General features: G+C 43.0%; 1 protein-coding gene across 1 annotated transcript; it reads left to right on the top strand.

Moving 5' to 3' along the window:
* Nucleotides 1-27,735, top strand: LOC129342318 (transmembrane protein 45B-like). Its single transcript, XM_054998018.1, has 6 exons — nt 1-75; nt 812-1,009; nt 15,564-15,776; nt 18,644-18,831; nt 20,334-20,479; nt 27,627-27,735. Exons 2-6 carry the CDS (start codon nt 835-837, stop codon nt 27,733-27,735), a joined length of 831 nt encoding a protein of 276 aa, XP_054853993.1. The 5' UTR covers nt 1-75; nt 812-834.
* The last annotated feature ends 195 nt before the right edge of the window (nt 27,736-27,930 follow it).

The raw sequence follows: 27,930 nt of genomic DNA, 5'->3' as shown, positions 1-27,930 counted from the left end.
GCTGCCTACTTAAGGGTCCAGAAAATAAGAATCTGAGAAACGTTGGGACAATCACACAGAGACTGCAAAGAACAGGTAAGGAAGGGAATATCATTTTGTTCCAGAGGAAGATGAAATTTCACCAGTGGGAAAAGCTAAACTCACACTTGAATCTTGTAAAATATCTACTGCATCAAACAAATTAAGTCTCTTTCAAGAAAAGTTACGAAGATGTAGTTGGCATGTTGACTTCAATAATGTCATGGGCACTCATCAATATAATGCTCACAACAGCCATGCACTCATTTGCTAGAAATTCTTGGCATTCTTGCTGAATGAGGGGAAAAGATTTTCTTAGGTCCATTTCTTTTAAAAATTATTATTATTTGCATGAGTCTGGCAAGAGCAAACACATTTGGTATCTTATTTATTTTCTGCAGAGAACTGCGCTGAGAAGAGCTGAGCAGTATCTCTGTCTTTCTTGAACTCTAAACAAGACAGCAAAGTCCCAGAATACCGGCCACAGTCCACATGTTTTATCGATTTGTTGATTTCAGTTAGTTATATTTAAAGAATGGGAGCTGGGGTTGGACTAATTAAGATCCAGCAGTACATCTCCAAGGAATATTCTTCCTGCTCTCATTGAAATCAGCAGGTCTTGGAAAATATCTAAAATCAGCAAGCAATGTGGGGGCTGAGATGAAATCTTTGTCTGGGGGCCCATGGTGGCTCTTAAGACCTACATCACTAAGAGGCTGAAAGTATTATAGAGAGGGTGTAGGAAGAAAGGGAATTTTCTATACAGAACTCATTGTTTAATTTCTGTGTCTAGATAATCTACTGAGTATATTTACAATGACAACGTTTGAAGGGCATGCCGTGGTGGGAGCCATTTTCCTGGTTTGGGGATTGTGGTGGGCTGTGATAAATGCCGTGAAGCTCTTCAACCACAAACCAACAATTTATTCCCCAAAACTGCTATTTTCCCTACGTATGGAAAACAAGGTCATCGCCATCATCGCTTTCATTGGCAAGTATCAGATCAATTTTCAGTTGTTTAAAACAGAAGGTTCACATGTCAAGCTAAGGTTGGAGATGTGGAAACATTCTTAAGGAGAGCAACAGCATAATTACCAAGGCCATACACCTTTGTCTATCTTCTCTTATTGTCGATTCTGGTCAAACTGTTTTTATCAGGATGCTGAAGCATCCCCAAAAACTGTTGCTCTAGAATCCACAACGAGACAAACAGCCATGTCTCAGGCAACTATTTTTCATATGACCTTCAGCTCTCTGAAATATTTCTGGTCCTATAGGAGTTGATTTAACATGCTTTACAGAAGAGCAAACATGTATCCCAATGCATGAAGATTTTTCACAGTTGTGTAATGGGAGCACCCTTCAGGAGGGTTATACTGTTATCCAGAGCTTTTTTTCAGCAGGAATGTGGGGGAACGGAGTTCCGGAACCTCTTGAAAATGGTCATATGGCTGGTGGCCCCGCCCCCTGATCTCCAGACAGAGGGGAGTTTAGATTGCCCTCCGGCGTGGAGAGCAATCTAAACTCCCCTCTATCTGGAGATCGGGGGGGGGGCACCAGCCATGTGACCATTTTCTCTGAGGGCAACCCACTGAGTTCCACCACCTCCTTTCCCAGAAAAAAATCCCTGCTGTTATCATTTTATCCTTAAGAACATCTGCCATGCTAGATTAGTTTGATGGTCCATCTACTTGAGCCCAGAGAAGACTTAGAAGCATGTCATGGAGGCCAAAGTCCTCCAGCATTGGTATTCAGAAATCTATTGTCTGGTTTGGAGATTTCCTTTGAGAGCTCTTCAAAATCCACTTCAGTTCTTATCAGGGCTTTTTTTTCTGGGAAAAGAAGTGGTGGAACTCAGTGGTAGAACTCAACACTAGAGATGGGCACAAACCACATTACGAACCTCAAAAACCCACGAAATTGACGATTGCGCAATCGCGATCCGGCAGTTCGTGATTGTCCACGGCAAACGAACCAGCATTCGGTAGAGGCCTGGTAGTTGCGTTCGGCCACGGTTCGGGAAGCCAGACACTCAGGCGCCAGCAATAAATTCCCCTGGCAACGGAGCTGGGGGAATGCCTGAGCTCTGTCCGCGCTCCTTCTTTCGCCCTGGAAACCCGAATGGAAGCCCAGCTTTCCTTGATCGGTAGGTCTTCCTTCCAACCATGGAGCTGCAAAGCAGTTACAAGTTGGGAGAAGCCACCCAGGGGAGGAAGGGGGGAAGGGGGCGTTCTGTAGCCATGGGCACTCCAATCTCATCCCTGCAAACCCTGATAGGCAGCTCTGATGGCCAAGCACAGACCTCCTGCATTGCTCAATGGGACCTGTGCTTATAAATAGCCGTGGGCTCCCAGCCTGAGTTTCACTTTCAGCGAGCAGTGGAGTGGGACAGAGCTCTTGCTTGCCACTTGCTAGCCTTTGAGGAGAGAGACTGAGAGTATAATAGAGCTTGGATTTGGGGGATAGGGATCTATCTCCTCTGGTTCCATGGCTGCTGCCTGGCTCTGGGGCCAAGCTCAGTGGGTACCTCGGCTGAGGGCTCACATTAGTGCCTGATCTGTTCAGGTCTGTTTGAGCAGTGGGCTAGGGCTCTAGTCCCTCCCTCCCTCTGGTGCTAGGGCTGCTGCCAGGCCCTGGGGCCAAGCTCAGTGGGTACCTCGGCTGAGGGCTCACATTAGTGCCTGATCTGGTCAGGTCTGTAGGAGTGGAGGGATAGGGTTCTAGTCCCTCCATCTCTCTGGTGCCAGGGCTGCTGCCAGGCCCTGGGGCCAAGCTTGGTGGGCACCTCAGCCGAGGGCTCACATTAGTGCCTGATCTGTTCAGGTCTGTGGGAGTGGTGGGCTAGGGCTCTAGTCCCTCCATCTCTTTGGTGCCAGGGCTGCTGCCAGGCCCTGAGGCCAAGTTTGGTGAGCACCTTGGCCAAGGGCTCACATTAGTGCCTGATCTGTTCAGGTCTGTGGGATTGGTAGGCTAGGGCTCTAGTCCCTCCCTCCCTTTGGTGCCAGGGCTGCTGCCAGGCCCTGGGGCCAAGCTCAGTTGGCACTTCGGCTGAGTGCTCACAGTGTCATCTCCTTCTCCTCAATTGTTTGCTGGCACTATGAGGCTCCGGGTGGGGGACAAGTGGTCGTGGGGGGAAGTGCAGAGTTTGTCCTGGTTGCAGCATGGGAAGCAGTGCTGTGTAGGGCTCTGGATCAGCAGACTCCTGCTCCCCCAAAATCACCAGTTGAGGCTGTGGAGGAGGCTGAAGAGCTCTTGCCGGCAGTGGAAGAGGAACCCCTAACAATCTGGGGAGAGGAGAAGGCCGAGGGATCCTTGGAGGAATGGTTTGGGTTCGAGGAAACATCCAGCCCACCCCCCTCCCAAACTACTGGTGCTGCTGTCCCTGTGTGCAGTCCACCCATCACGCCATCTTCCATTACCAGCTCCGTGGCACATCCAGCAGCAACCCTTCATCCTCCATCTCCTGGAACTATTAGTGGGCCACGGTTCAACCTCAATGTTTGGAGTCACTTTTGGTCCCTTCCTACTGACCCCTGCGTGGTGCGGTGCTGTGTGTGTGAGGGCTTGGTGTGCAGGGGCAATGACCCGAAGCACCTGTCATCAATGGCCCTGACTCGGCACCTGAAGAGGCACCACCTGAGCCTGTGTTCTCCGTCCTTGGCCAGCGAAACATCCGTCGGGGGGAGATGAAGGGTCGCCAGCTCATCTGATCCGGGATCAGTGGAAGGGTCTCCGGAATGCACCCTGAGCAAGAAGCCTTGCCTCGAGGGTGCGGCTGGTGGGAGCAGAAGGGTCAGGCAGGCCTCCCTGGGGGAAGTTGTTCCATTGGGGTCAGGGGTGGCTCTGCTGAAAAGGGTGAGGTCAAGGGCTCAGGAGGCGGGCGTTCATGTGGTGGCGCAGACCATCGCCCTGCAAGGCTTCCCCCTATCGGTCATGGAGGGCGTGGGCTTCCAACTGCTACTCCAGCACTTTGCCCCATGGTTCTCCATGCCGTCACGGCGCACCGTTGGACGGCGAGTCATGCCCGCCCTGTACGAGGCAGTGCGAGACATGGTGTGCAGAGACCTGTCAGCCACCCAAGGCAGAGCAGTGCACTTCACGGCTGACCTGTGGAGCGGCTGCCATCACGTGTACCTTGCCATCACCGCCCACTGGTGGCAACCAGAGGACCTCCGCCTCCCCAGGCCAAGATCTGGCAGCCGTAAAAAGGTGCCCAGCTTGAGCCTGGGCTACAGGGAGGTTCTTCTTCAGGCCCAGGGGATGAATGAGGTCCACACAGGGAAGAACATTGCCACCACCGTCAAGGCGGCTCTGAGGGAGTGGATGTCCGGAGTGGAAGGGTTTGTCCATGGCTTCATGGTGACGGACGCGGGAGCCAACATGTTCGCAGCCCTGAAAGAAGCATCCCTCCCGGGCCTGGTGTGCATGGCGCACAAGCTGCACTTCATGATATGGGATGTGCTTGGGCTGGGGAGCAAGCCGAGGGATAGTTGGGACGAGGGAACCTTGTGAACGTGCAATCTGCTGGACTGCTGCCATTGCATCGCTTCCTACTTCTCCCGCAGCATAAACTCTTCCCGCGAGCTGTTCCAGAGGCAGGGGGAGGGAGGGGACCCTGAGCACCAACTCTTTTAGGACCTGCGCACCTGCTGGAACTCCACCTACGACATGATACGTCGTCTGGTGGAGCAGAAGGGCGCAGTGCAAGACATCCTGTCCTCTTCGGATGTGCTGAGGAGGGGAGAGGAGTTGAGCCTCAGCTCCATGGACTGGAGAGTTCTTGCCCAGATGTCCCAGATCCTGAAACCCTTCAAGGATGCCACTGAGCTCTTGTGCTCCTACCAGGCCAGCCTGGGTCAGGTCCTCCCTCTGATCCATGGTCTTGACCAGTTTCTGGCCCAAGAGCTCCAGCAAGGGCAAGAGCTGCTCCCCAGGGTCCGGGACTTTGTCCAGAGGATCCAGGCCTGCATTGCTTAATGCCCGTATCCTCTCCGCTGTGAGGCGCCCTACCAACTGGCCTCCCTCTGTGACCCCCCACATCAAGGGCAGCATCACCATGCAGGCGGGTCAGACGCAGCACTGGAAAAAGGAGCTCCGCAGAGCGGTACTCCATTTCCAGAGACAGAGGGCAGGAGAGAAGGAACCAGGCAGCAGCAAGGGGCAGGTGGTGGAGGAGGAGGGTGAGGGTGAGGGGCAGGAGGTGGGAAGAGAGCCATGCCAGGGAAGAGCCACCCCAATGGACACATTCGATCTCTGGGTAGGGGTGTGCAAGCCAAAAATTTTCGGCTATAGCCGAAAGTAGAAAGCCGAAAGAAGATTCTCTATCGTTAAAGCCGAAAGCCGAAACAAGAATCTCTTTCAGCTTTCGGCTTTCGGGATTCTTTCGGCATTATTTCGGCATTATTTCGGCATTCTTTCGGCTTTTTTCTATGGGAAAATGCCTCCATCTTACAGGACGCCTGGAGGAGGCATTTTCCCACCGAATAAGCCCAAAATTGGTGGGGACCTTCCTCTAACCCTTCTCTAACTACCACCCAAGTTTCGGACAGATTGAACTTTGGGGGGCCATGTTATGGCCCCCCAAAGCAGGTCCCCCCATCCTCCCATAAGAAAGCGAAGGAGCAGCATATTGTTAGCATGCTGCTGCTCATCTTTCTTCATTATTTCCTATGGGGAAAAAATGAAGAGGCAGGCTTCCTTTGCCAGGGGTGGCATTTTGCATGCAAAATGCCCCCTTACCCTCAGGGGCCCTTCTCCCACCCCTCCTCCCACCCCCCACCAAGGCTCAGCCTGCTCCCACTTGGGGGGGGGGCCATTTCATGGCCTCCCCAAGTAGGTGCTCTAATCTCTACCACTGACAGCTGGGGGAGGCTTGTCTTGCCAGGGGTGGCATTTTGCATGCAAAATGCCCCCAGCCCTCTGGGGCCCTTCTCCCACCCTTCCTCTTACCCCCCACCAAGGCTCAGACTGCTCCCACTTGGGGGGGCCATTTCATGGCCTCCCCAAGTAGGTCCTCTCAGCCCCTAAAGTCCACCCCTTACAGCCCCACTCAAACCCAATTCCCCCCCAGCTGCCACACACAGACCCAAAATTATTGTGTAGTACACACTATCATGCCCTGTTGTGCCCTCCTACTGTGTAACCTAAAGCAGTTCAAGAAATAAAGTGTTTTTGACAGGAATTGTGCTTTTGTGATTCTCTGATGTTAAGTGAGTTGTGTTATTTTTGTGAGGTGGAATGCTGCCATGCCCTTTGGTGTGCCCCCCTGCTGTGTTACCTAAAGCTGTTGTGACCATTTTCTCCAAGGGCAACCCACTGAGTTCCACCACCTCTTTTCCCAAAAAAAAAGCCCTGCACATTGGTATTTAAGTTCTTTCTCTCCTAATAGTCCAATTGATTTCAGTGACCCACAATTTTGCATTTAGAACAGTACTTTGAATGCGGGAAGGGGCATAGATTCTGGAATGTTCAAACATCTTTGTAGCCAGAGTATAGTAAGAAGGATTTGCAATGAAATCCTAGGCATGTTTTCTCATTATGTTCCAAAGAAGTTACTTGCAGGTAAGTTATATGTAACTTAAAGAAATGCAAATTGGCAAGTCAAAAGATCCTACAGTACTTGTTCTCACAGTGAAAACAGAGCTGAATTGGTGCTTTACCTTCCAAACTCACATGCAGATGTAGTCACACAAGGAGAGCTCCTGGGAAAGTGGCAGTCATGTGCGCTGAGCAAGAACAGCCTGCACGTGAATTGAGGACTACATGTACAATCCTGCACTTGAGCATCCCTAGGTCTTTTTTAAAAAAAAATCATTTTTATTGAATGGGTTAACATACATTTCTTTAAAATATACAATGTCATTTACCCTTCAAGTTGATATATATGCCCCCCCGTCCCTTCCCCCTCCCCCTTTTCCCCTTTTGACTTCCAACAGCACTAGAACCCCTTTATTTCTTATCATTACCTCTATTCACACTATAATCCCTATTAACAAAGGTAAAGTTCATATACATTCTCCACACCTCTTAGTAGTTCTCTAAAGTCCACAATTGTCCTCTCACATCCCATTTATTCTCCAGATAGTCCTTAAATTTCCTCCAGTCAGTTAGAAATTCATTTGGATTTTGCTCCCTCAACTTTCTTGTCATTTTGTCCATCTCTGCCATGTACAACAGTTTTTGAATCCATTCTTCCACTTCTGGTATGTCTTCTTGTTTCCAGTATTGTGCATACAATATTCTTGCTGCTACAGTCATATAAAATAGTGTTCTGTCTCCCATAATTACTTTTTGCATATTTAGTCCTAGTAACAACATGTCCGGGCTCTTCAACAAATTACATTTCATAATTGACAGCATTTCCACATAAATCTTAGACCAAAAATTTTTGGCCTTATCACAAGTCCACCACATGTGGTAAAAAGAGCCCTCGTGTTTTTTACATTTCCAGCATTTATTTGACATATCACTGTTTACATTTGCTAATTTTTTCGGCATTAAATACCATCTATAGATCATCTTATATCCATTCTCTTTCAAATTGTTACATGTAGATGTCTTCAGTGTGTTCCTCCATAAAAATGCCCAATTCTCCATTGTGACTTCTTTGTTAAAGTTTATTGCCCAATTCACCATTTGTGTTTTAACGACCTCATCTTGTGTGTACCATTTCAATAAAATTTTATACATTTTAGAAATCATTTTTTCTCCTTCTCCAAACAATTTGTCTATATTGCAACCAACCATACTCAAATGGTAACTCCTCTTTACTTTTTATTTTAAAGATATCTCTGTCAGCCCATAATAATTCTTTGTAGGTTAACCAATCTTCTCCCTTATAATACATATTTGGGTTCACCACTTCTGCTGGTACAATCCACATGGGCCTTCCCCCCCCCCCCGCCCAATAAACTTCTTATATTTTTGCCAAATCATGAAGACATTCCTTCTCACAAACTGATGCTGAAACATACTGTCCATTTTATGTTTCTCATACCATAGATACGCATGCCAACCAAACAAATTGTTATGCCCTTCCAAAGCTAACAATTTAAGATTAGATAATTTTACCCATTCCCTCAACCAGATTAAACAAATCGCTTCATGGTACAATCTCAAATTTGGTAATTGCCGACCTCCCCTTTCTTTTGTGTCACACAACACTTTCATCTTAATTCTTGGTTTTTTCCCTGCCCAGACAAAATCCTTTGCCATTTGTCAAAATGCTTCTTATCTTTAACAATTGGAATCCTTTGTAACAAAAACATCATTCTGGGTAGTACATTCATTTTTACAACTGAAATGCGTCCCAACAGTGACAAATTCATTTTATTCCATTTCAACAAATCCCTCTCTGTGACCACAGTTTTTCATAATTGTTTTTAAATAAATCTATATTCTTAGCTGTTAATTCTATTCCCAGGTATTTTGTTTTCTGAACCACTTCACACTTTGTAACGTTCGTTAGCTCCTCGTGTTTCTTTTTTGTCATGTTTTTACAGAGCAGTTTCGACTTTGTTTTGTTAATACTAAACCCTGCCAGATCTCCAAATTCTTTAATTTTATCTAATAATGCTGGTAATGTCTGGATTGGTTCTTCCATTATAAACATCACATCGTCCGCAAATGCTCTGAACTTGTAAGAAAACCCTTTAAGTTTTATACCTTTGATGCTGTCATCCTCTCTTATTTGCCTTAAAAGTATTTCCAGCACCAAACAATAAAGGTGAAAGTGGACATCCTTGTCTTGTACCTTTTCTTACCTCGAATTTTTCTGTCAAATCACTGTTAATCACTAATGACGCATTTTGCTCAGAGTATATAGCTTTCACTGCCTTTATAAATTCTTGCCCCAAATCAATCTTTTCCATAGTCAAAAACATAAAATCCCAATTTAAATTGTCAAAGGCTTTCTCTGCATCTGCGAAGAACAGGCCTACCTCTTTTTCAGGATGCTTGTCATAATATTCAATGGCGTCCAACACAACTCTCAAGTTGTCCCTAATTTGTCTATTTGGTAAAAATCCGGCCTGCTCTTCTCCTACAAATTCCATTAAAAATCTCTTAAGCCTTTCCACTATAATTCTTGCAAAAATTTTATAGTCATTATTCAGTAGAGATATAGGCCTATAACTCTTAACATTTGTTAAATCTTGTGACTCCTTTGGAATCAACGAGGTATTTGCTTCGTTCCAAGTCTTTGGGAGATCTTTTTTCTTCATAATCTCATTCATAAACTTTTGTAGGGGCTGTACCAGGTCTTTTTTCATTACTTTATAAAATTTTGCTGAGATTCCATCTGGGCCCGGTGCTTTCCCTATCTTAGTTGACTCTACAGCTTCTAGGATTTCTCCCTCTGTGATTGGAACATTTAATGTCTCTCTCATCGTATTTGAAATCTTTGGTAATTTTACTTTTTCTAAATATGCTTCTATTTTCTCTAGGTCTATCATCTTTTTTTGGAATAGTTTAGCATAATATTTGTAAAATGTCCTTTTTATCCCTTGATGTTCCATTATCTCTTTTCCTTCTTCAATTATCTTCCCAATAGCTTTTTTCTCCCTTTTCTTTTTCAGTTGCCAGGCTAAATATTTCCCTGGTTTGTTGGCCCCTTCAAAAGATTTTTGCTGTAAAGACTTAAAATGCCATACTAACTCTTTATTTGCAAAAGCCCTCAGCTGCTCTTGTAATATCTTTATTTCTTGAATTATTGTTTTCTTCCCCGGTCTTTTCTGTAGGTCTTTCTCTTTCTTGGAATTTTTTTCCTGTATCTCTTGAAATTTGCTTTGCTTCCCCCCACCCCCACTGTTCAATGTAATCAAGAGCCCTCTCATCACAGCTTTATAAGCATCCCATACCGTATGTGTTGGCATTTCCTGACCACTGTTCTGTTGAAAAAGGTATTTTGTCTCTCTTTGGATGACTTCAATATTCTCTTGACTATGTAAGAGATCCTCGTTTAATCTCCATCTAAATTTCCTGAATCCTGTCGAAGCTTTCCACATCATTGGATTGTAATCCGAGCTCACCCTCGGCATCATCTCTATTTCCTTTGCGAGCAGACTTAACTCCTTTGTCACCCAAATCATATCAATTCTTGAAAAAGACTGGTGTCTTACAGAATAAAATGTAAAGTCTTTTATTTTAGGGTTTTAATTTCTCCAAATATCTTCCAAATTTTCTTGTCCAACCAATTCAAAAAATGATCTTGGTAGCTTCCCTGCCTTTTTATACGGTAGTTTTGATTTCTTATCTAACTGCAAGTTAACAACACCATTAAAATCCCCAGCCATTATGATTTGCTCATATGAATATTGATCCAATTTTTGAATTATTTCCTTGTAAAAGTCATCTTTAGCTCCATTTGGCGCATAAATTCCTAAAACCAGGGTCTTCTTAAAATTCAAAGTAATCTCTACTGCCAAATATCTTCCATCTTTGTCTTTAAAAATTAATTTAGGTTCCAATTCTTCCTTTACATATATCACAAACCCTCTTTTCTTTTGCTTGGCAGATGCCCAAAATTCTTGCCCTAATTGCCTATTTTTAAAAAATGTGCAATCTTGTTCTTTAATATGAGTTTCTTATAAACATATTATATTACAATTTTGCTTCTTTACCCAATGAAAAATTGTTTTACGTTTTTGAGGTGAGTTCAGTCCGTTAACATTCCAAGATATTAATTTGTACTCCATGTTACTACTTTTTAACAATTCCTGGAAAGTCTCTTTCATTATCAAGCAAAAACCCCGTCATATCCTGTTTTGACTTGATGATCACTCTTGCAGATTGGAAATTAAAGCTCAAACCTTCAGATATTTCCCACCTATACCCGATACCCTTCTCTCTCAATTTTCCAGTTAACTCTCAGTATTTTTTTCACTCTTGCAAAATTTTCCTTGGAAGCTCTTTCATCGTTCTGACTCTGCCTCCCTCCATTTCCAGTGGGTTTTGAAAATGCCTTCTTAAAATTTCCTCTTTCATTCTTTTAGTTGTCAGTTGTGCAATTATATCTCTAGGAAAGTTCTTCTGCTGTGCATAGCTGGAGTTTACTCTATAAACGAAATCCAAATTAGCTTCAATTTCCTCTGGCTGCTTTTCTAAAAATTCTGCCAATATTGCAACCATTTGATCTTGTGTATTTTGCGTCATAGACTCCAGCACTCCTCTAAATCTTAGCTGATTTTGCTGAATGTAATTTTACATTCCATCACCGCCACACGTTCCTGTAATGCTTGATTTTCCAATTTTAAGCTAGAGGCCTTCTGCTTCCACCTCCTGCACTGTTGGGTTTGTTGTCTGAAGATCCATTTTTATATCATCTATACTCTTAGCCAACTCTGTCACCTCTGCTTTTAGTAGATCTTTTATATTTTTTAACAAGCTTTCTAACGCTTCTATAGCAGCTTGCCATTCTTTTTCACCTTTCTTCATTGTGCCTGGGCTAGCTTTTGCCCCACCCCAAGTAACAGCTCTCTTTCTTAGCCCCATTTTTAATATCCACTTCTATTTCCCTTATTTTAAAGTCTTATTTTAAAATTTTAAAGTCTTGTTTCAATTCGTCTTTTTGACCTTACCAAAATGTCGGGAGCAATTTCTCTATGGTGTGGTATCCTATTTGCTCCTCTTTCCCTTCTCAGAATGGCTAACCTCCGCTTCCTGCTGACCTTTCAATTTCACCTTCTTGCGGTTTTCTTTGTTTTGCTTCCGTGGTCTTCTCCGTTCTTCCCACTTCCTTCTTGAGTTGGCCCCTCTCTAGGTAAAGAAGTTTGCTGTTCTCAATATCCTTTGCAATCTTGCGATGCTCAGTCTGATTCCTCTCGTGCTCCCTCCCCTTTCTCACTGCTGTTATCTTTTGCAAAACCGCGGGTATGTGTAAACAAAACTTATTTTTCTCCTTTAGCGCTATATAGTTCCATCCAATTTCGACAATTTTCCCAAGGTTGTCTTGCTCCTTTGCTCAACTAGGAGCCCTGTCTTTTTATTTCACTCGTTTTGCCTCTTTCTTCCACTATTAAGTCCGGAAAATGCAATAGTAATCTTTACATTTCCTTGTTACACTTGGGTTGTTTGTGCTGTTTCTTCCATTTAGAGATGGTCAAATTCGAAACAGAAGCTTGGTTTCTCGCAATCTTATGCTGTAATTCGACTCCAAAGAGCTCTGGAGAGATCTCAGCTCGCCCTTCCCAGAGGGGACATCAAGGTGGTGGGGGAAATCCTTTATTCAGAACCTCCCCCCTGTCGCTGAGATCACACACTCTCAGGGTCCCGTAGCGTTTTGGACCCTCTCCTACCTGGAGAGGGGTGGCAGCAGGCGATTTATGCACCTGGCCTGCCTAAAACAGATGATTTTGCTTGCCCAGCTCCCCAGGCAACGTCAGGTTGCCATCAGTCGAAACCGGAAGTCCAGCATCCCTAGGTCTTTAGTAACATGTAGAGAAACTCTAAAAGTAATTGATATTTCCACCACCCACAAATCTGGCTAATGGTCATGGTCTGGCAAAGTTCTTTGCTAGTCATAAGTATCCACTGGCCATTTTAGATGAGGAAAGGCACTTCAGAATGTAACTGGCACAAACTAGGAACTTTCCTTCCTCTGTGGTTCCTTGTGGGTAGAGTGCAGCTCGTGTTGAGGTTGAAAAAAACTTCATCAGGTTTACTTTTGATGTAGTGTGCCCTTTAGTCCATATGTCTCTGTCATGCCCATGTTTCATCCCTCAGAGCCCGTATACTTATTCAAGGAAGTTTACTGGGGATTGGTAGAGGAGTCGTGGGGTCTCTTTACATACATGCTAAACATGAGTTTGATTGGGAGAAACTCCAACTCAACTCACTTTTAACATGTGAACTGAAGTTTACCTTTAATACTGGGGGGACCCCACAAATCGGCCTCCATGTGTGGGATAGGAAGGAGGGAAGGAAGACGCTTCCTACTGTCTCTGCATGTCTGCAGAAGCCACTCCCACCCACTCCCCCACCCACTCCCCCATTTTAAAGGTAAGGTCCAGGTCACACATTAAAAGCAAGTTGAATTGCGGTTTTTCCCCAATCAAACTCGTGTTTAGAGCATGTGCTGTCAACAGACCCACACAGCAGCTCAGCAAGCAACTCTAGGATTCTTCATGGCTGTCAAGCCAGGCTGAGGCCCTTCAGACATTACCTTCACAACGTGGAAAATGCTGGCGTCCTTTCCCCTCCCTGAAAGGGAGAAAAGGCAACATCACTGCCACTTCTACAAAAGGGCCGGTATGATTTATTTATTTATTTACATCATTTCACTGAGACTCAAGGCGGATTACACAGTATGAGGTTAATACAATCAGTATCAAATAAGTACATTTCAGTACAATGCCATAAGGTAAACATATACACGTTTAAAGACATAGCATTAGCAAGGATCCAAAACATAGTAGAGATACTGAAGCAAAACATAATCAATTCTAGGACTAACATTAGACAGCACGGAGCGATGGTTGTACGTAGGAGTACATATTTAAAGCAGCAGATAATATATGAGGCAAAAATGGTGATGAAGTCTATGATCCCCAACTTGTTAGTGAAGCAACTGAGACCCCATCCCTACAATGCAGCCCTCCCATTTGGGTAAAAAGCCTTTTTGAATAGTTTGGTTTTGCATCATTTACGGAAAGCCAGGAGAGTGGGGGCTCTTCTGACTTCATGACACACCACCCAAGTTTGATTCCCCACTATGCCATGGAAGTTTGCTGGGTGACCTTGGGCCAATCACATGCTTTCAGCTTAGTCTACCTCACAGGATTGTTGTGAAGGGGGAATGAAGGCGAGAAGAATGATGTAAGCTGCACTGGGTCCTCTTAAAGGCAGAAAGGCATGATACAGATGAAGTAAAAATGAATAAATATGATGCAATAAAGGGAATGGTTTGTACCATTAGTGGTTGCAAATGTGACTCAGGGCTCCTAGCATGGAAGCTAATGGGACCCAGAGGCCCATTGCATGGGAATGTGCCACGTAGGGAATAGGGAAAAGAACACTTGGTTCTAGTTCTTATTGAGGTCCTTGTGATATGGGATGTCAAAGGACCTGAGGGGAAACCATCCAGGAATGCTTCTTTTCCACACTTTAGCATTTGTTCTCACAGAAGTGGTAATCCTGCATCTGGGCTGTGCTGAATCACTTCAGGTAGCAGGGAGTGATTCTTAACATGGCCTCATCTAATCTGTGAATACTTTAATCCAGAGATTTGGAGCTATGATGTTCCCTAGTTCTTAAACCACAAAAATGGCACCAGGGCGTTTTTAAAATTCCAAAATTACAATGAAATAACTAGCAACAAAGCCTGTCATGGGAAAAAAATACAATGGGCTCTGGAAAACTGATTTAGCAGGGACCGGCTGAAGGGTCTTGGGAGGGTGGCACTGCCGTGCCAGGCCTCTCTGCCACCTCCATGGCCTGCATCAGGCAGCACTGGATGCTGGGAGAGCTGCTGAGGGCGGCAAGCCCCTGGCATGCTCTTGATTCCTGCAGATGCCCGATTCAGCCCCAATTGAGGCCAAATCAGGCAGCTGAAGTAGTGGGAAGCACTGCTGGGGGGAGGGAATGGGGCCTGGTGCACTCCTGCAGCTGGCAGCCGCCTGATTCAGCCCCATTGGGGCCAAATCAGGTGACTAGAGCAGCAGGGAGCACTGCTGTGGGGGAGGCAAGCAGCCTGGCATGCTCCTGCACTGGCCTCCTCAGCAAGCCCTGATGCTGAGGACTCGCATCCTATCTCTGCTAGGGGCACAAGAGCATGTCTGCACTCTGGGATAGAGGTGAGTCGTCAGAAACATGGTTTCCCTTTTATTGGTATAGATGATTTCCTTTACAATAGAGGGGAAAGGTCAGGTGAAGTCAAAGGTTGAAAATTTATGAGGTAAAATTCAGAACATGCACAGACTTCAATTCTTATGCTCTTCAATGTTACTTAAAGCTTGCTTTTTGAGGCTTTCGTTCTTCTTGTTTTCCCCCAAGCACTCTAGTATACTTTCTTTCAATATTATCTTTCTCTTCTGGGGTTAGGAAGGCTGATGCCCACTTTCTAGTACCCCAATCCTCTTCTCTCCAAGCACCAGTGCTTTCCTTCAGTCGTTAACTGAATCTGAAGGTCTCCGCAGGCAGTTCCCAACACCTGACCACTCCAGACCACGGATCTCTCCACTGTCCAGAGTAACCTCCTGGTTTGCCTGTGTAAGGAAAATCTCCTCTCCTTAGAAGATCTATCTCCTTTCTTTGACCTGTTTGGGAATCTGCATCTACTCCCCAAACTATTTTCCAGCACTTCAACATCTTTACAGGTAGCTAATGGAGGAGATGGGGGTGTGATACACAGGCTGGAAACGTGGCCTGCTGCTGCCACAGAAGACAGGTTGCCTAGATGCTGAGAACACCAACGGGTTTGAATAAAGCACGGCCATGTCGTTTTCCATGCAGATTTGTAAGCCTTCAAAGGATGATGGGGCTGAACACATTCTTCTTTCCAATACACCTCCTCAAAAGTCTATTATCACTGATTCATTGTTGAACTTTAGGATTGCTAGTTCAGCAATTTGCCCTTCATGGTCCTGGCCTGCATCTCTACAATGAACAAGATCATCGGTGGGTGGATCTTAAGAGGTGGCACCATTCAACAATGTACCTGTTCTTCCTGATCAGCAGTCTAGGCGGTATCCTTGCACAATGTTCATTCAGATTCCCCTTGGGGCTGGATCGGCTCCTTCTTTCCCTGGCACTGTTCAATGAAGGTAAGCAGGATTTTTTTTTTAAAGCAAACCATCCAATAGGATGTTTTTTTAAATGTCTTAGAGTCACTTTAAACAGTCTGTCTAAAAGTCACGCTACATCTGACACATGAAGAACACGTGTCAGGAGATACAATGTTAGCTGGAAAAGGTAGTTAAAAAAAAACCGCGCCGGCGGCAGGGAAAAGGCTTTGCAATACGCTGGAGATGTGCAAAGGGGCTATGAAATGCCAGAAGGGAAACTTCGGCCCATTCTAACCTCTCCAGGTCCAAGCCCAGCTCTGGAAGGCAGCTCTGGCCCATTTCCATTCCTGGCTGCCCCCTGGTTGTGATCCCACACAGTTTTGGACTGGAGATGTGAGACTGACAGAGCCTTCAGGGAGGCAAAGATGAATTTAACAAACCCTCTGAGGAGCAATCTCTGCTGGCTCTGCCTTTTAAAACTATGCTTCCCAGCTAACATTGCATCTCTCTACACTTGATGAACACACATCGAGACTCATATAGAGATTCTAAGGGCACATGTGATTATATATATATATATATATATATATATATATACACATATATATACACATACACACACACACAAATGGGGTTGAAATGTCCATGTGCCTCTCCCACACAGTATCCTCTCTGAGACAGGACTTCTGTATAGCTCTGATCTATGTAGAGTTTTTATTTTATTCTATTGAGAATTCTGCTGAAATGAAGGAAGATCTTAGAATAGTGAAGGGGGCTTTAGCTTATTTAGGATATATACTCGGCTGGCTTTAAGGTGGAAGAAATATCCTGAAATCAGAGACAGGAAGAAAGGAGAGCGTGTGAATCTAAGTAAGTGTTAATAAACAGAGAATAGCTGGAAGAGGTGGAAATAAGAAGAGAGGAGAAGGGACTAGTGCAACCCAAAGGGAAAGGAGTGTGAGCAAATTTGTTTGGCCTCTCACAGACAGATCTAAAAAGTTCATGATACAATGCTTATCATGGCATGAAGCAATCACCAAGTGAACTGGTGACTGTAGGGAGAAGAAAGCCGATCAGGAATTATTATTTTTTTTAAAGAGGAACAATGGAGATTAGAGCAGGAAGATTTACAGAAATTCAAAATCTGTTAACATTTTCAGGTTTGGTTGTTGGGGGTTTTCCGGGCTGTATTGCCGTTGTCTTGGCATTGTAGTTCCTGACGTTTCGCCAGCAGCTGTGGCTGGCATCTTCAGAGGTGTAGCACCAAAAGACAGAGATCTCTCAGTGTCACAGTGTGGAAAAGATGTAGGTCATTTGTATCTACTCAGGAGGGGTGGGGTTGAGCTGAGTCATTCTGTAAGAGTTTCCCAGGGTGTGGAATGCTAATGGCAGGAGGCTTCACTGTATCCTGAGGAGGTTCTTTTGCATATGGATTGGTGCTTGATGTGCTAATCTTCTCTGCAGGGCTATTGTCGGGTGTGGAGTGTTTCAGGTTTGCCTTCAAAATTCCTTCTTCACTCTCATGATTTGTCCAGTCCGCAACACATATTTCAATGTTCATTGTCCCTAGACTTTAAATATTTCTGCCAAGGAAATATGAGCATGCCAGATTTTTCTAAACATATTTTGGCTTGTACCTGTAGCTCTTTTCTTTTTACACTATTTGGGTGTAGCCTTCATGTTCCACCCCAATGAGAGATCAAAGTAATGTTGCCATCTGCTGAAGCCTCAAGGTAGAAGACTACAAAGCTCAAGACTCTAGAGGAATCCAAAGCCACTGGAGGAAGGCGGGGGGGGGGGTTAGTTCTAACAGCCCACAGAAGCAACTTTGCCCGTGAGAACTTGGAGCTCACAAAGAGCAAAATCCTTGTGAGTTAGTGTAGAAAAGTAGGGGCACATGTAACTGTAGCGGCAAAAAAGCCTAGTGGAATAGGACTCTTCTTTACCCCAACCTTCCGGCAAACACCTTAATACAGTACGCCTCACCTGTGAAGGAGTGTCTAGAGGCGAGAGTAGCAGTCCAACAGAACAGGGAACAGGAGAGGGGCTACACAGGCTTTCTTGCTGTAGCATAAGGTTAAGTGCTTGGGTTATGAATCAGCACTCTGCTGGTTTGACTCCTGTTACTTCCCTGAGCTCAGCAGGTTGCCTTGGATAAGCTACTCCTCTCGGCCCGAGTTCCCCAGCTGTACGGTGGGGACAATAACACTGACTTTATTCACTACTCCATTGTTGCAAAAATGCCCCTACATGGTCAGATTTTTTTCTCCCCAATGAGTTAGAGGCAGTTTTGGATGAAGGTCAGAACATATGACATGCATAAGCTTAATCACAAACTGCACAGTGAAATCCTGAATATTTTACAGTCTTGGCATGTCAGTCTCTCTCTACACAAGACATCTTACACAGGGATGCTCAAGTGTAGAGACATGCAATGTTAGCCAGGAAGTGTAGTTTAAAAACACAGACAGTGGAGATCACTGCTCAGAGGGTTTGTTAATTTCATCTTCGCCTGCCCAAAGGTTCTATCAATTTCACCTCTGAGGAAGGATCTTCGCTGGCTCTGTCTTTTTAAACTACACTTCTCAGCTAACATTGTGTCTTCCCACACTTGAGCATCCCCATGTAAGATGTCTTGTGTAGAGACTCTGTGCGTGTGGCTAGTGATCTGGGAGAGCCAGGTTCGATTCCCTGCTTTGCCATGGAAGCTTGCTGGGTGACCTTGGTGGAGTTATACTCTCCACCTAACCTACCTTACAGGGTTGTTGTGAGGGGAAAATGGAGAAGAGGTGAACAATGTGAGATGCTTTGGGTCCCCACTGGGGAGAAAGATACGATATAAATGAAGTAAAATAAAATAAAATAATTTTGCCATTGTTCTACTAAACCTGGTTTGAATTTAACAGGGATGATCTTCATTTCTCACCACCTGATGACGACGACTCCTCTGGACAAGCATATTCATGCTATGCTGCTCATCCCCATCTTCAGCGCTGCCTTCTGCCTTCTGCTCGAAGTGCATTTTAGAGATCACCCCATCCTGGTGTTGTTCCGGATCTCCATGTTCCTTATTCAGGGAACATGGTTTTGGCAGGTTTGTTCTGTTCATGTTTGGAAGGGTGGGGCAGTTATCCAGTTGGTGCAAAATGCTGTGGCTTGGCTGTTCTCAGGAGCAAGCAGGAGCATGGATATCACTCCTGCAGTCACTCCATTGGCTACCCATCAGTTGCCACACTCAGTTCAAGATAATACAACTTGTATCTATTGTTGATGTTAAAAGTAACACTTTGTAAGATTTCACGGCTTGTCATTTTTGCTGCCAGTTCAAGATAATGGCTATCACATACAAGGCTCTTCACGGCCTCGGTCCGGCATACCTACAGGACCGCCTCCCTCCCTATGTTCCTCCACAGCAGCTTTGCTCATCTAAACAGAGTCTCTTGCAGGTGTCACCCTGCATATGGGTGAAATGAACAGCTGCCTGTACGTGTGAATTCTCTGTGGTGGGCCCTAACCTGTGGAACGGCCTGCCTGAGGAGGTCAGGACAGCCCCCGCCCCTCTCCTGGCTTTCTGCAAATGATGCAAAACTGAATTATTCAAAAGGGCTTTTTACTCAGATAGGAGGGCTGTATTGTAGGGAGCTGGTCTCAAAGAGACGCTTCACTTACGACTTAGGTACCATAGACTTCACCACTATGTTGCCACATGTACTATCTGTTGCTTCAAGTATTTGCTCCTATGTACTACCCGTTACTTTAAGTATGACCCTACTGGGTAGTTCTGTGTTGTCTAATGTCAGTCCTAGAATTTCTTATGCTCCATTTCAGCATTTCTTCAACTCCGTATCAGATTTTTGCTAATGCTATGTCTTTGTAAACTTGCATTTACTTACCCTGTGGCATTGCTTATCGAAATGTCCTTGATATTGACTGTACTAATCTCATGCTATGTAATCCACCTTGAGTCTCTGTGAGAAAGGCAGACTATAAATGGCAAAAAATTAAATCCTTTGAATTATGGGATTGCTTATGGAGTCTAACTGTACACTAAAGTGTTCTCTACAGCAATCCAAGGGGACCCCTGTAACAAAGGGGTGGATGTAGCCCCATTGTATCTCTAGAGTCACAGTTTAGCATATGAAACTGCCTTATACCAAGTGAGACCTTTGGTCTATCTAGCTCAGTACTGACCAGCAGCAGTAGCCATCTGGGATCTCAGGCCAAGAAAAGTCTTTCCTAGCACCTGCTACCTGAAATCCTCTTAACTGGGGGTTCCACAATCGAGCCTGGCATTTTGGCATGCAAAGCATGCGCTCTACGGCTGCTCACAAGTACACACACAACACTGCCTCATATTGCATCAGACCATGAAGGGCAGCATTATCTACCCAGACTGGCAGAGGATCTCCAGGGTCATTCACATCACCTACTACCTAATTATTTTTAACTGGAGACGTGGGGATTGAAACTGAGACCTTCTGGATGCTTGGCTGGTGCTCTACCAATCAGCCACAGCCTTGCTCTGAACTAAACATTTGCTAAAGTGCTGTACGAAAAGGATAGCTCTCTCCCTCATCTGACGTTTTATCACTCCAGATTGCATTCGTATTGTTTCCACCACGGGGAGCACCCCTTTGGGACCAAAAGGACCCTGAAGCAATCATGTTTATTACCATATGCTTCTCCTGGCACTACCTGGCTATCATTTTCCTCCTCTTCATCATCTATGGCATTGTTTGCTGGTATGTAAACATTAAGCTTTTATCCATTTAGACAATAAGTTCCTGCTGCTTGGAGTGTATAAATAACTATGTGAGATAGCTTGAATGAATCATAGGATAGGATTCACACGTCTGTGGCCACTGCCTCCTCTTGCCTCATTGTAGGGCACAAAAGTCAAAACACTCAACAGAAATGTGGAATAAACTAAAATAAAGACCCCAAAAAGTGAACATGCATAATACAGAATGGTAATTGATAAAAAGATGTGGGCTCAGTCAGCCTATTATATCTAACAGGCGTGCTCTGAAGACAGTTTCTTGGAGAGTGGCAACAGCGAGAATAGAAATTAGATAAGAGTTCACACTGAAAGTTTTTGTGTTTATTGGTTTAGGAGACAAATTGTAACTAATATACTGATAAAAAGCTAGAATTGAGACAGCATCTGAAAAAAATTGAAATTCTATCTACTGAAGAATGAGTGATAGCAAAATATCCTATTGGCTGTTGAAGCCTAAGATTTAGATCACAGCATGCAATCAATAATCTTTGGTACACATGACTGGAAAATATTTATCCATTTCTGAAACAAAAAAATTCATCATAATTTGGATATAGTCTCATCTATTGGCTTTTGTGATTAGTTAACCCAGCTGTATCCCAAAGTCACTTGCTTGTTCACGATGTTGATAAATTCCCGTCCCTCCCAGAACGTTTAACAGAATTGCTTTGAGAAGTGCAAGCTGACAGAGCGGATTCGTGGGAGCGAGCTAAAGCAAGCCCCACGATGTCAAAAAAAGAGTGGCAATCGGCAATAGAAAACCTGGATAAAAACCTGGACAAAAAACTTTTAGATATGATTAAAGAACTTAAGGACACGAAATTGGAGCTGATAAAAGAGGTTAAAGAGGTTACACAGACAGTAAAATCGGAGCTGTCAGAAGTGAAAAAAGGTATGGAAACAATACGAAGTGAATTACAAGGAACGCAGCAGAGAGTTAAAACAGTAGAAGACGCGATGGAGAATTTAGCAGACACGCAACAAATAGAGATGAGATTGGTGAAGGGGAGAATGTCAGTTGCAGAAACTAAACATATGGAGAAGCAGCTACGTTTTCGTGGCTTGCCAGAAGTGGAAGGAAAGTCAGCGCAAGAACAGATGACTGAGGTGTTGGCTGAGTACCTGGGGAAGGAGGAGGAGGAAGTTGTGGCTATCCTAGATGTGGCATACCGTGTGAATTCGAGAATAGCAACCCAGAGGAAACTACCAAGAGATGTGATTGTGCAGTTTACAACACGAAATATGAAAGAGAGGATTGTGACAAAACAGTTTCAAGATCCATTGGAGATTGATGGCAAGACGATTATTATAATGAAGGAACTGCCCAGATCAGTGTTACTGGACCGGAAAAAATATAAAGTGCTAATTCAGATTTTGAAGGACATGAAAATCAGGTACAGATGGGAGTTACCGGAAGGAGTGTCCTTTGAGTTTGGAGGGGCCAAAAAACGCATCAGATCTGAGCGAGAGATGGAGCGATTTATTAAGGACAATGAAAAAGACTTACCAACAAGATCATGAGTATGGAGTGTAAAGTATTATCTTGGAATGTAAATGGACTAAACTCACCGAATAAGAGGAAAAATACTTTTCACTGGCTACTAAAACAAAAATGTGACATTGTTTGTTTGCAAGAGACCCATATCAGAAAGCAGGATGTAAAATATTTAAAATCTGGAAAATTGGGCAAAGAATATGTAGCGGCCTCCAACAAGAAAAAAAGAGGAGTGGTGTTGTACATAAAAGAGGAGCTACAGCCAAAATTTGTTATGAGAGATGTGGAAGCTAGATTTGTAGCAGTGGAATGCATTTGGAATTTAAAGAGAGTGTTGGTAGTCGGACTTTATGCACCTAACGGTGCAAAAGAAAGCTTCTTTGAGGATTTAAGGAAGCATTTAGACGATCTTGCATACGACCAGATAATTCTTGCTGGAGACTTCAATGGAGTGACAGACTTGGAACTAGACAAAAAGACTACAACGGCACAAAAGAAAAGAGGACTATTACCAAAGCTTTTTTTTGAGTTGATTCAACAAGAGACTCTTGAAGATGTATGGAGGAGAGAATATCCTAAAAGCAGACAGTTTACTTTTTATTCTGCAAGGCATTCTACATTATCAAGAATTGATATGATCTGGGCCTCAAAAGACTTAGCATTATGGACTAAGGAGGTAGAAATAATGCCTATGGTAGGCTCAGATCACAACCCAATTATGTGGAAATTTGGAAAAAAGAGAAAAAGGAAAGCATGGAGAATAAATGAGGACTTGTTACAGGAAAGAGAGAATATGGAAATACTGAGAAGAGAGACAAAGTTTTTTATACAATACAACGTGAATAAAGAAGTACCAACCAATAAAGTTTGGGATGCTTACAAGGCGGTTGTAAGGGGCATACTAATGGACTTAAATGGTAGAGCAAGAAAGAAGAAAGAGGAGAAAAGACAAGAGATTGAGGAGAAAATAAAAGCCAAAGAAACACAGCTAAAAAAGAGACCAGGGAAAAAGAAGGTATACCAGGAAATTAAAATACTTCAAGAACAGCTAACAGCAATGAGCAATAAAGAATTGGAGTGGAATCTCAAAAGACTGAATCAAAAAGCGTTTGAGGGTGCTAATAAACCTGGGAAGTACCTGGCATGGCAATTGAAGAAGAAAAGGGAAAAGAAGATAATAAATAAAATTTGCGAAGATAACAAAACGTATTTGGAGCAGGCTACCATTAGTAGAGCCTTTTATAAATTTTACGCTAAGCTGTATAATAAAAAAGAAGTAAACAAAGAATCAATAGCGTCATATTTGGAGAAAACCAAACTTCCAGAAATCTCGGAAGCTTGGAGAAATAAGTTGAATAGTGAAGTAACTGACGAGGAAATAAGTAAGGCAATACAATCTGCAAATCTAGGAAAGGCGCCAGGGCCAGATGGACTTACGGCTAAATTCTATAAGACAATGGCTAATGAACTGGCACCATTCCTAAAAGAGGTGATGAATGGGGTTTTAAGGGATCAAAGGATTCCAGAAACTTGGAGTGAAGCGAATATATCATTGATCCCAAAAGAGGGCCAAGACCTGACTAATGTGAAAAATTATAGACCTATATCGCTACTCAACAATGACTACAAAATTTTTGCGAAGATATTGGCGGAGAGATTGAAGGGGTGGCTCTCGGAAGTCATAGAGGAGGAACAAGCAGGCTTTTTGCCAGACAGACAAATAAGAGACAACTTAAGGACAGTGATCAATGCTATTGAATATTATGACAAGCGTTGTGACAAAGAGGTTGGTTTCTTCTTTGTTGACGCTGAAAAAGCGTTTGACAATTTAAACTGGGACTTTATGTTTGCCACTATGGAAAAGCTACAATTGGGAGAAAGATTCATCAGAGCAATTAAGGAAATTTATAGAGACCAGAGTGCAGCAATTGTGGTGAATGATGAATTGACCAAGAAATTGACGATAAGTAAAGGAACAAGACAAGGTTGCCCGTTATCTCCATTGTTGTTCATTTTAGTATTGGAGATTCTGATGATACAAATACGTCAAGATGATGAAATTCGTGGAATAAAAATAAAGGACTATTCATACAAGGTCAGAGCATTTGCGGATGACATAATGTTAATTGTAGAGGACCCATTGGAGAACATGCCAAGAGTGATAGATAAGATCAAGGAGTTTGGAGACTTGGCAGGTTTCTTCATTAACAAAAAGAAGTCAAAGATATTATGCAAAAATATGACTAAGCAGAAACAACAATTGTTAATGGAAACAACGGATTGTGAAGTAACAAGTAAAGTGAAATATTTGGGAGTCGAATTAACTGCAAAGAACATAGATCTATTCAAAAACAATTATGAAAAACTATGGACTCAGATAGAGAGAGACTTGATTAAATGGAATAGATTGAATTTGTCATGGTTGGGTAGGATTGCAGCAGTTAAGATGAATGTGTTACCAAGAGTAATGTTTTTGCTACAGACAATACCAATCATCAGAGACTCCAAACAATTTGAAAAATGGCAGAGGAAAATATCAGATTTTGTTTGGGCAGGCAAGAAGCCTCGAGTGAAAGTGAAAGTTTTACAAGATGCAAAGGAAAGAGGCGGAATGCAACTGCCCAATCTGAGACTTTATCATGATGCAATCTGCCTAGTTTGGTTGAAAGAATGGATGACATTAAAGAACAAGAAACTATTAGCCCTAGAGGGATATAAAAAAATATTTGGATGGCACGCATATTTATGGCATGACAAAGTAAAGGTCAACTCGATGTTCCTGCATCACTTTGTTCGGAGAAGTCTATACATAATCTGGAAGAAGTACAGAATTTATCTACAAGAAGGAACCCCTTTGTGGGTGGTTCCATATGAGGTGATAGACCCGAGAGCTGTTGATAATGAACAACAATGTTTAACGTATAAAGAAATAACTAAAACTGAAGCATCCAAACTTAGAATAAAGACACAAGAGGAACTATCACCTAACTACGATTGGTTCCAGTATAGACAGATCAGAGACTTATATAATTCGGACTCTGTAAAGGGAGGTATACGAATAGAGAATTCGGAACTAGAGCAGACCCTTCTTAAAGAAGATAAGAAAAGAATATCCAAGGTATACCAAGTACTGTTGAAGTGGTATACCGAGGATGAGATAGTTAAAACACAAATGGTGAAATGGGCTATAAACTTTAATAAAGAAATAACAATGGAGGCATGGGAATACTTGTGGAAAACTACAATGAAGACAACGACATGTATTAATATCAAAGAGAACATTCATAAAATGATCTATCGTTGGTACATGACACCAAAGAAGATTGCGCTAGGGAATTTGAATATTTCTAATAAATGCTGGAAATGTAAGAAGCATGAGGGCTCCCTCTATCATATGTGGTGGTCGTGTGAGGTAGCCAGGCAGTACTGGGGGGAAATAATAAGAGAAATGAGTGAAATTTTACAATTTCAAATTAATAAGAACCCAGAACTCCTGCTACTGAACTTGGGAATGGAGGGAATTCCAGCCCAACACAGGACGTTGATATTTTATATGACAGCAGCAGCTAGACTTTTGTATGCGCAAAAATGGAAAGTACAAGAAGTGCCAACTATTGAAGATTGGACTTACAAATTGCTGTATATGGCTGAAATGGACAAGATGACAAGAAAATTGAGAGATCTGGACTCAGGGCAGTTCAACACAGACTGGGAGAAGCTGAAACAATACCTGGAGAAGAAATGGGAGGTGGGAGGAAAACTGTGGCAGTTTGAGAACTACTGAAGTATTGAAGTAGAGGGGGGAGACTTTACCGGGGGGAGAAGAGATAAATGTGAATTAATAAGCAGTCAGATTAATAGATTGACATATATATAGATATATATAGGTTAACAAACAGAACATAGAGAAAATAATTAATTATAAGGACTAAATATAAGGAGCGATTAACTAACAATATTTTCTTTTTTTTCTGACAAGTTTTGTACCAAACTGAATGTCTGAAGATATAGATGGGTCAAATTGATTGACTACGTGAGGAGAGATATATAGAACTATTATAAAAAGATAGAATGAGTAATATATATAGAGAATAAGTCAAATTGTTTGATATAAACGAATGTATGATCTATATGGTTTATGATATATAGAAATACTTGAAATTGAAAAATTGGGATAAATTGTTTATCTAAGATAGAAACAAAGGCTTACAGTTTGGGCATATAATGTTAAAAATAGTTAAGGATGTACTGCTTAGAATAATGGAGAATATATATTTGTTTTAGATAGAGGAAGCTAATAAAAGTAAGGGAAAGGGGACAAAGGGTTGGAAAGCTGTTGGAAGTCAACAAAAAGGGGGGGGGGAAAGGGAGGGGGTTAGAGATGAAAAAATTGGGGAAAATTGAATGTAAATGTGGAAATAATGGATTCTAACCCAATAAAAAATTTTCAAAAAAAAAAAAAAAAAAGAGAAGTGCAAGCTGACAAGTGCTGGACTGAGAAGCAGGATATAAAATACATACAAAATCAAGATTTAAAAGGACACCACCAGAGACCGCTCTGTAATCCTCAGAAAATGGATTGCTCCCATTCTATGAATAATCCCATTGTTCACTCATTTCATCCTATACAGCCCCTCCACAAGGAAACAGTGAAACAGTTTTATCTAAAAATGTTTACATGTGATAAGTCATCTCACATCAGCGCTGCACAAGGCAGTATGACTAAAAAGTGATTTTTCTTTTTCTCTTACTTAGCGTTCAGAGAGGGTTTATTGTGAAACCGTATTTCAGAAGACTCTGTAGAGGAAGGCAAACCACCTCTGCTTCTCACCTGCCTTGAAGCCCCTTGCTGGGGTCACCATAAGTCAGTTGCAACTTGATAGCACAGAAATACTTACTATGGAATATTCTCCCTCCTGGGGCTGCTCCATGCTGCACTAGGGATTCCAATTCTCCATTTCTGAGTTAGATTGCCCCTCCTCTCTGTCATGCCAGAGGAGCAACTGGTACATATAGTTCTGATCAGGAAGAATAACAAAGCTAGAAAAGGTGTAGCAAAGGACAAACAAAATGATCAAGGGACTGCAGCATCTTTCCTACAGCTACATATAGGACCTTTTAGTTAAGAAAAGGGTGTCCTAAGAAGAGACAAGGTAACATTTCATAACTGTACATTGCATGGAGAAAGCAGATAGGAAATTTTTCTTACTTCTCTTACATAAAACTAGGACAGAGCATGGCCACACAATAAAATTGATTAGCAGTGAATTCAGAACAGAAAACGGGGAAGTTCTTCACATAATGCATTTATGGAATTAAATGTGAAGGATTCCAAAAAAATGTGAAGACTGCTACAAGCTCAAGTGATGGCGGGGTGGGGTGGGGGCTTTTACAAGCAGTTCCTGTCCATGATAGTTAAGCGCAGAGACAGCACCAAAATAGCAGACGTTAGGGTTGCATACAGTGATAGGACATCATTGCTTTCCTGCCTGCTTGTGGGTTTCCTGGAAGCAGGTGGTTTACTGCCAGCAGTCTAGAATTTATGCACTTTGGTGGGATCCAGCATAACTTAATATACATGTATAAGCTTAAGAAACATGTTTCTTTTCTCCAGCTATTTTAACAAGAAAAGAAAAAACGAAGCCACAAATACTGAAACTGAACTATTTAACCAAGACAGAAGTTCCTACATGCTTCTTCCCAATAAATGTCCTGAAGTCTAAAAGGGGCTTTGGATCCTTTGTTAAATGGCCACTGGGAATAATGCTGGTGAGGTAATCCAAAAGGAAAAATTATATTGAAGATAACTCTGTTAATTCAGTGAGAATGTGTTTAAGTTTTTAAACTTTAAGTTATTAAAGTTGAAGCACTGTGTTAATATTGTAAATGCAAGGTATTATATTGGTTTGTTGCTTGAT

The sequence above is a fragment of the Eublepharis macularius genome, chromosome 14 (genome assembly GCF_028583425.1).
Source record: "Eublepharis macularius isolate TG4126 chromosome 14, MPM_Emac_v1.0, whole genome shotgun sequence".
Taxonomy (NCBI): domain Eukaryota; kingdom Metazoa; phylum Chordata; class Lepidosauria; order Squamata; family Eublepharidae; genus Eublepharis; species Eublepharis macularius.
The sequence above is the reverse complement of the archived record's forward strand: the minus strand, read 5'-3'. Positions and strand labels throughout refer to the sequence as shown.

What these genes read in the sequence shown, in the direction of transcription:
- LOC129342318 (XM_054998018.1), top strand. Translation starts at nt 835, where the DNA reads ATGACAACGTTTGAAGGGCATGCCGTGGTGGGAGCCATTTTCCTGGTT. An exon ending in CCTGGCACTGTTCAATGAAG is followed by an intron (nt 15,777 to 18,643) that starts GTAAGCAGGATT and finishes TGAATTTAACAG; the next exon opens with GGATGATCTTCATTTCTCAC. An exon ending in AGGGAACATGGTTTTGGCAG is followed by an intron (nt 18,832 to 20,333) that starts GTTTGTTCTGTT and finishes TTATCACTCCAG; the next exon opens with ATTGCATTCGTATTGTTTCC.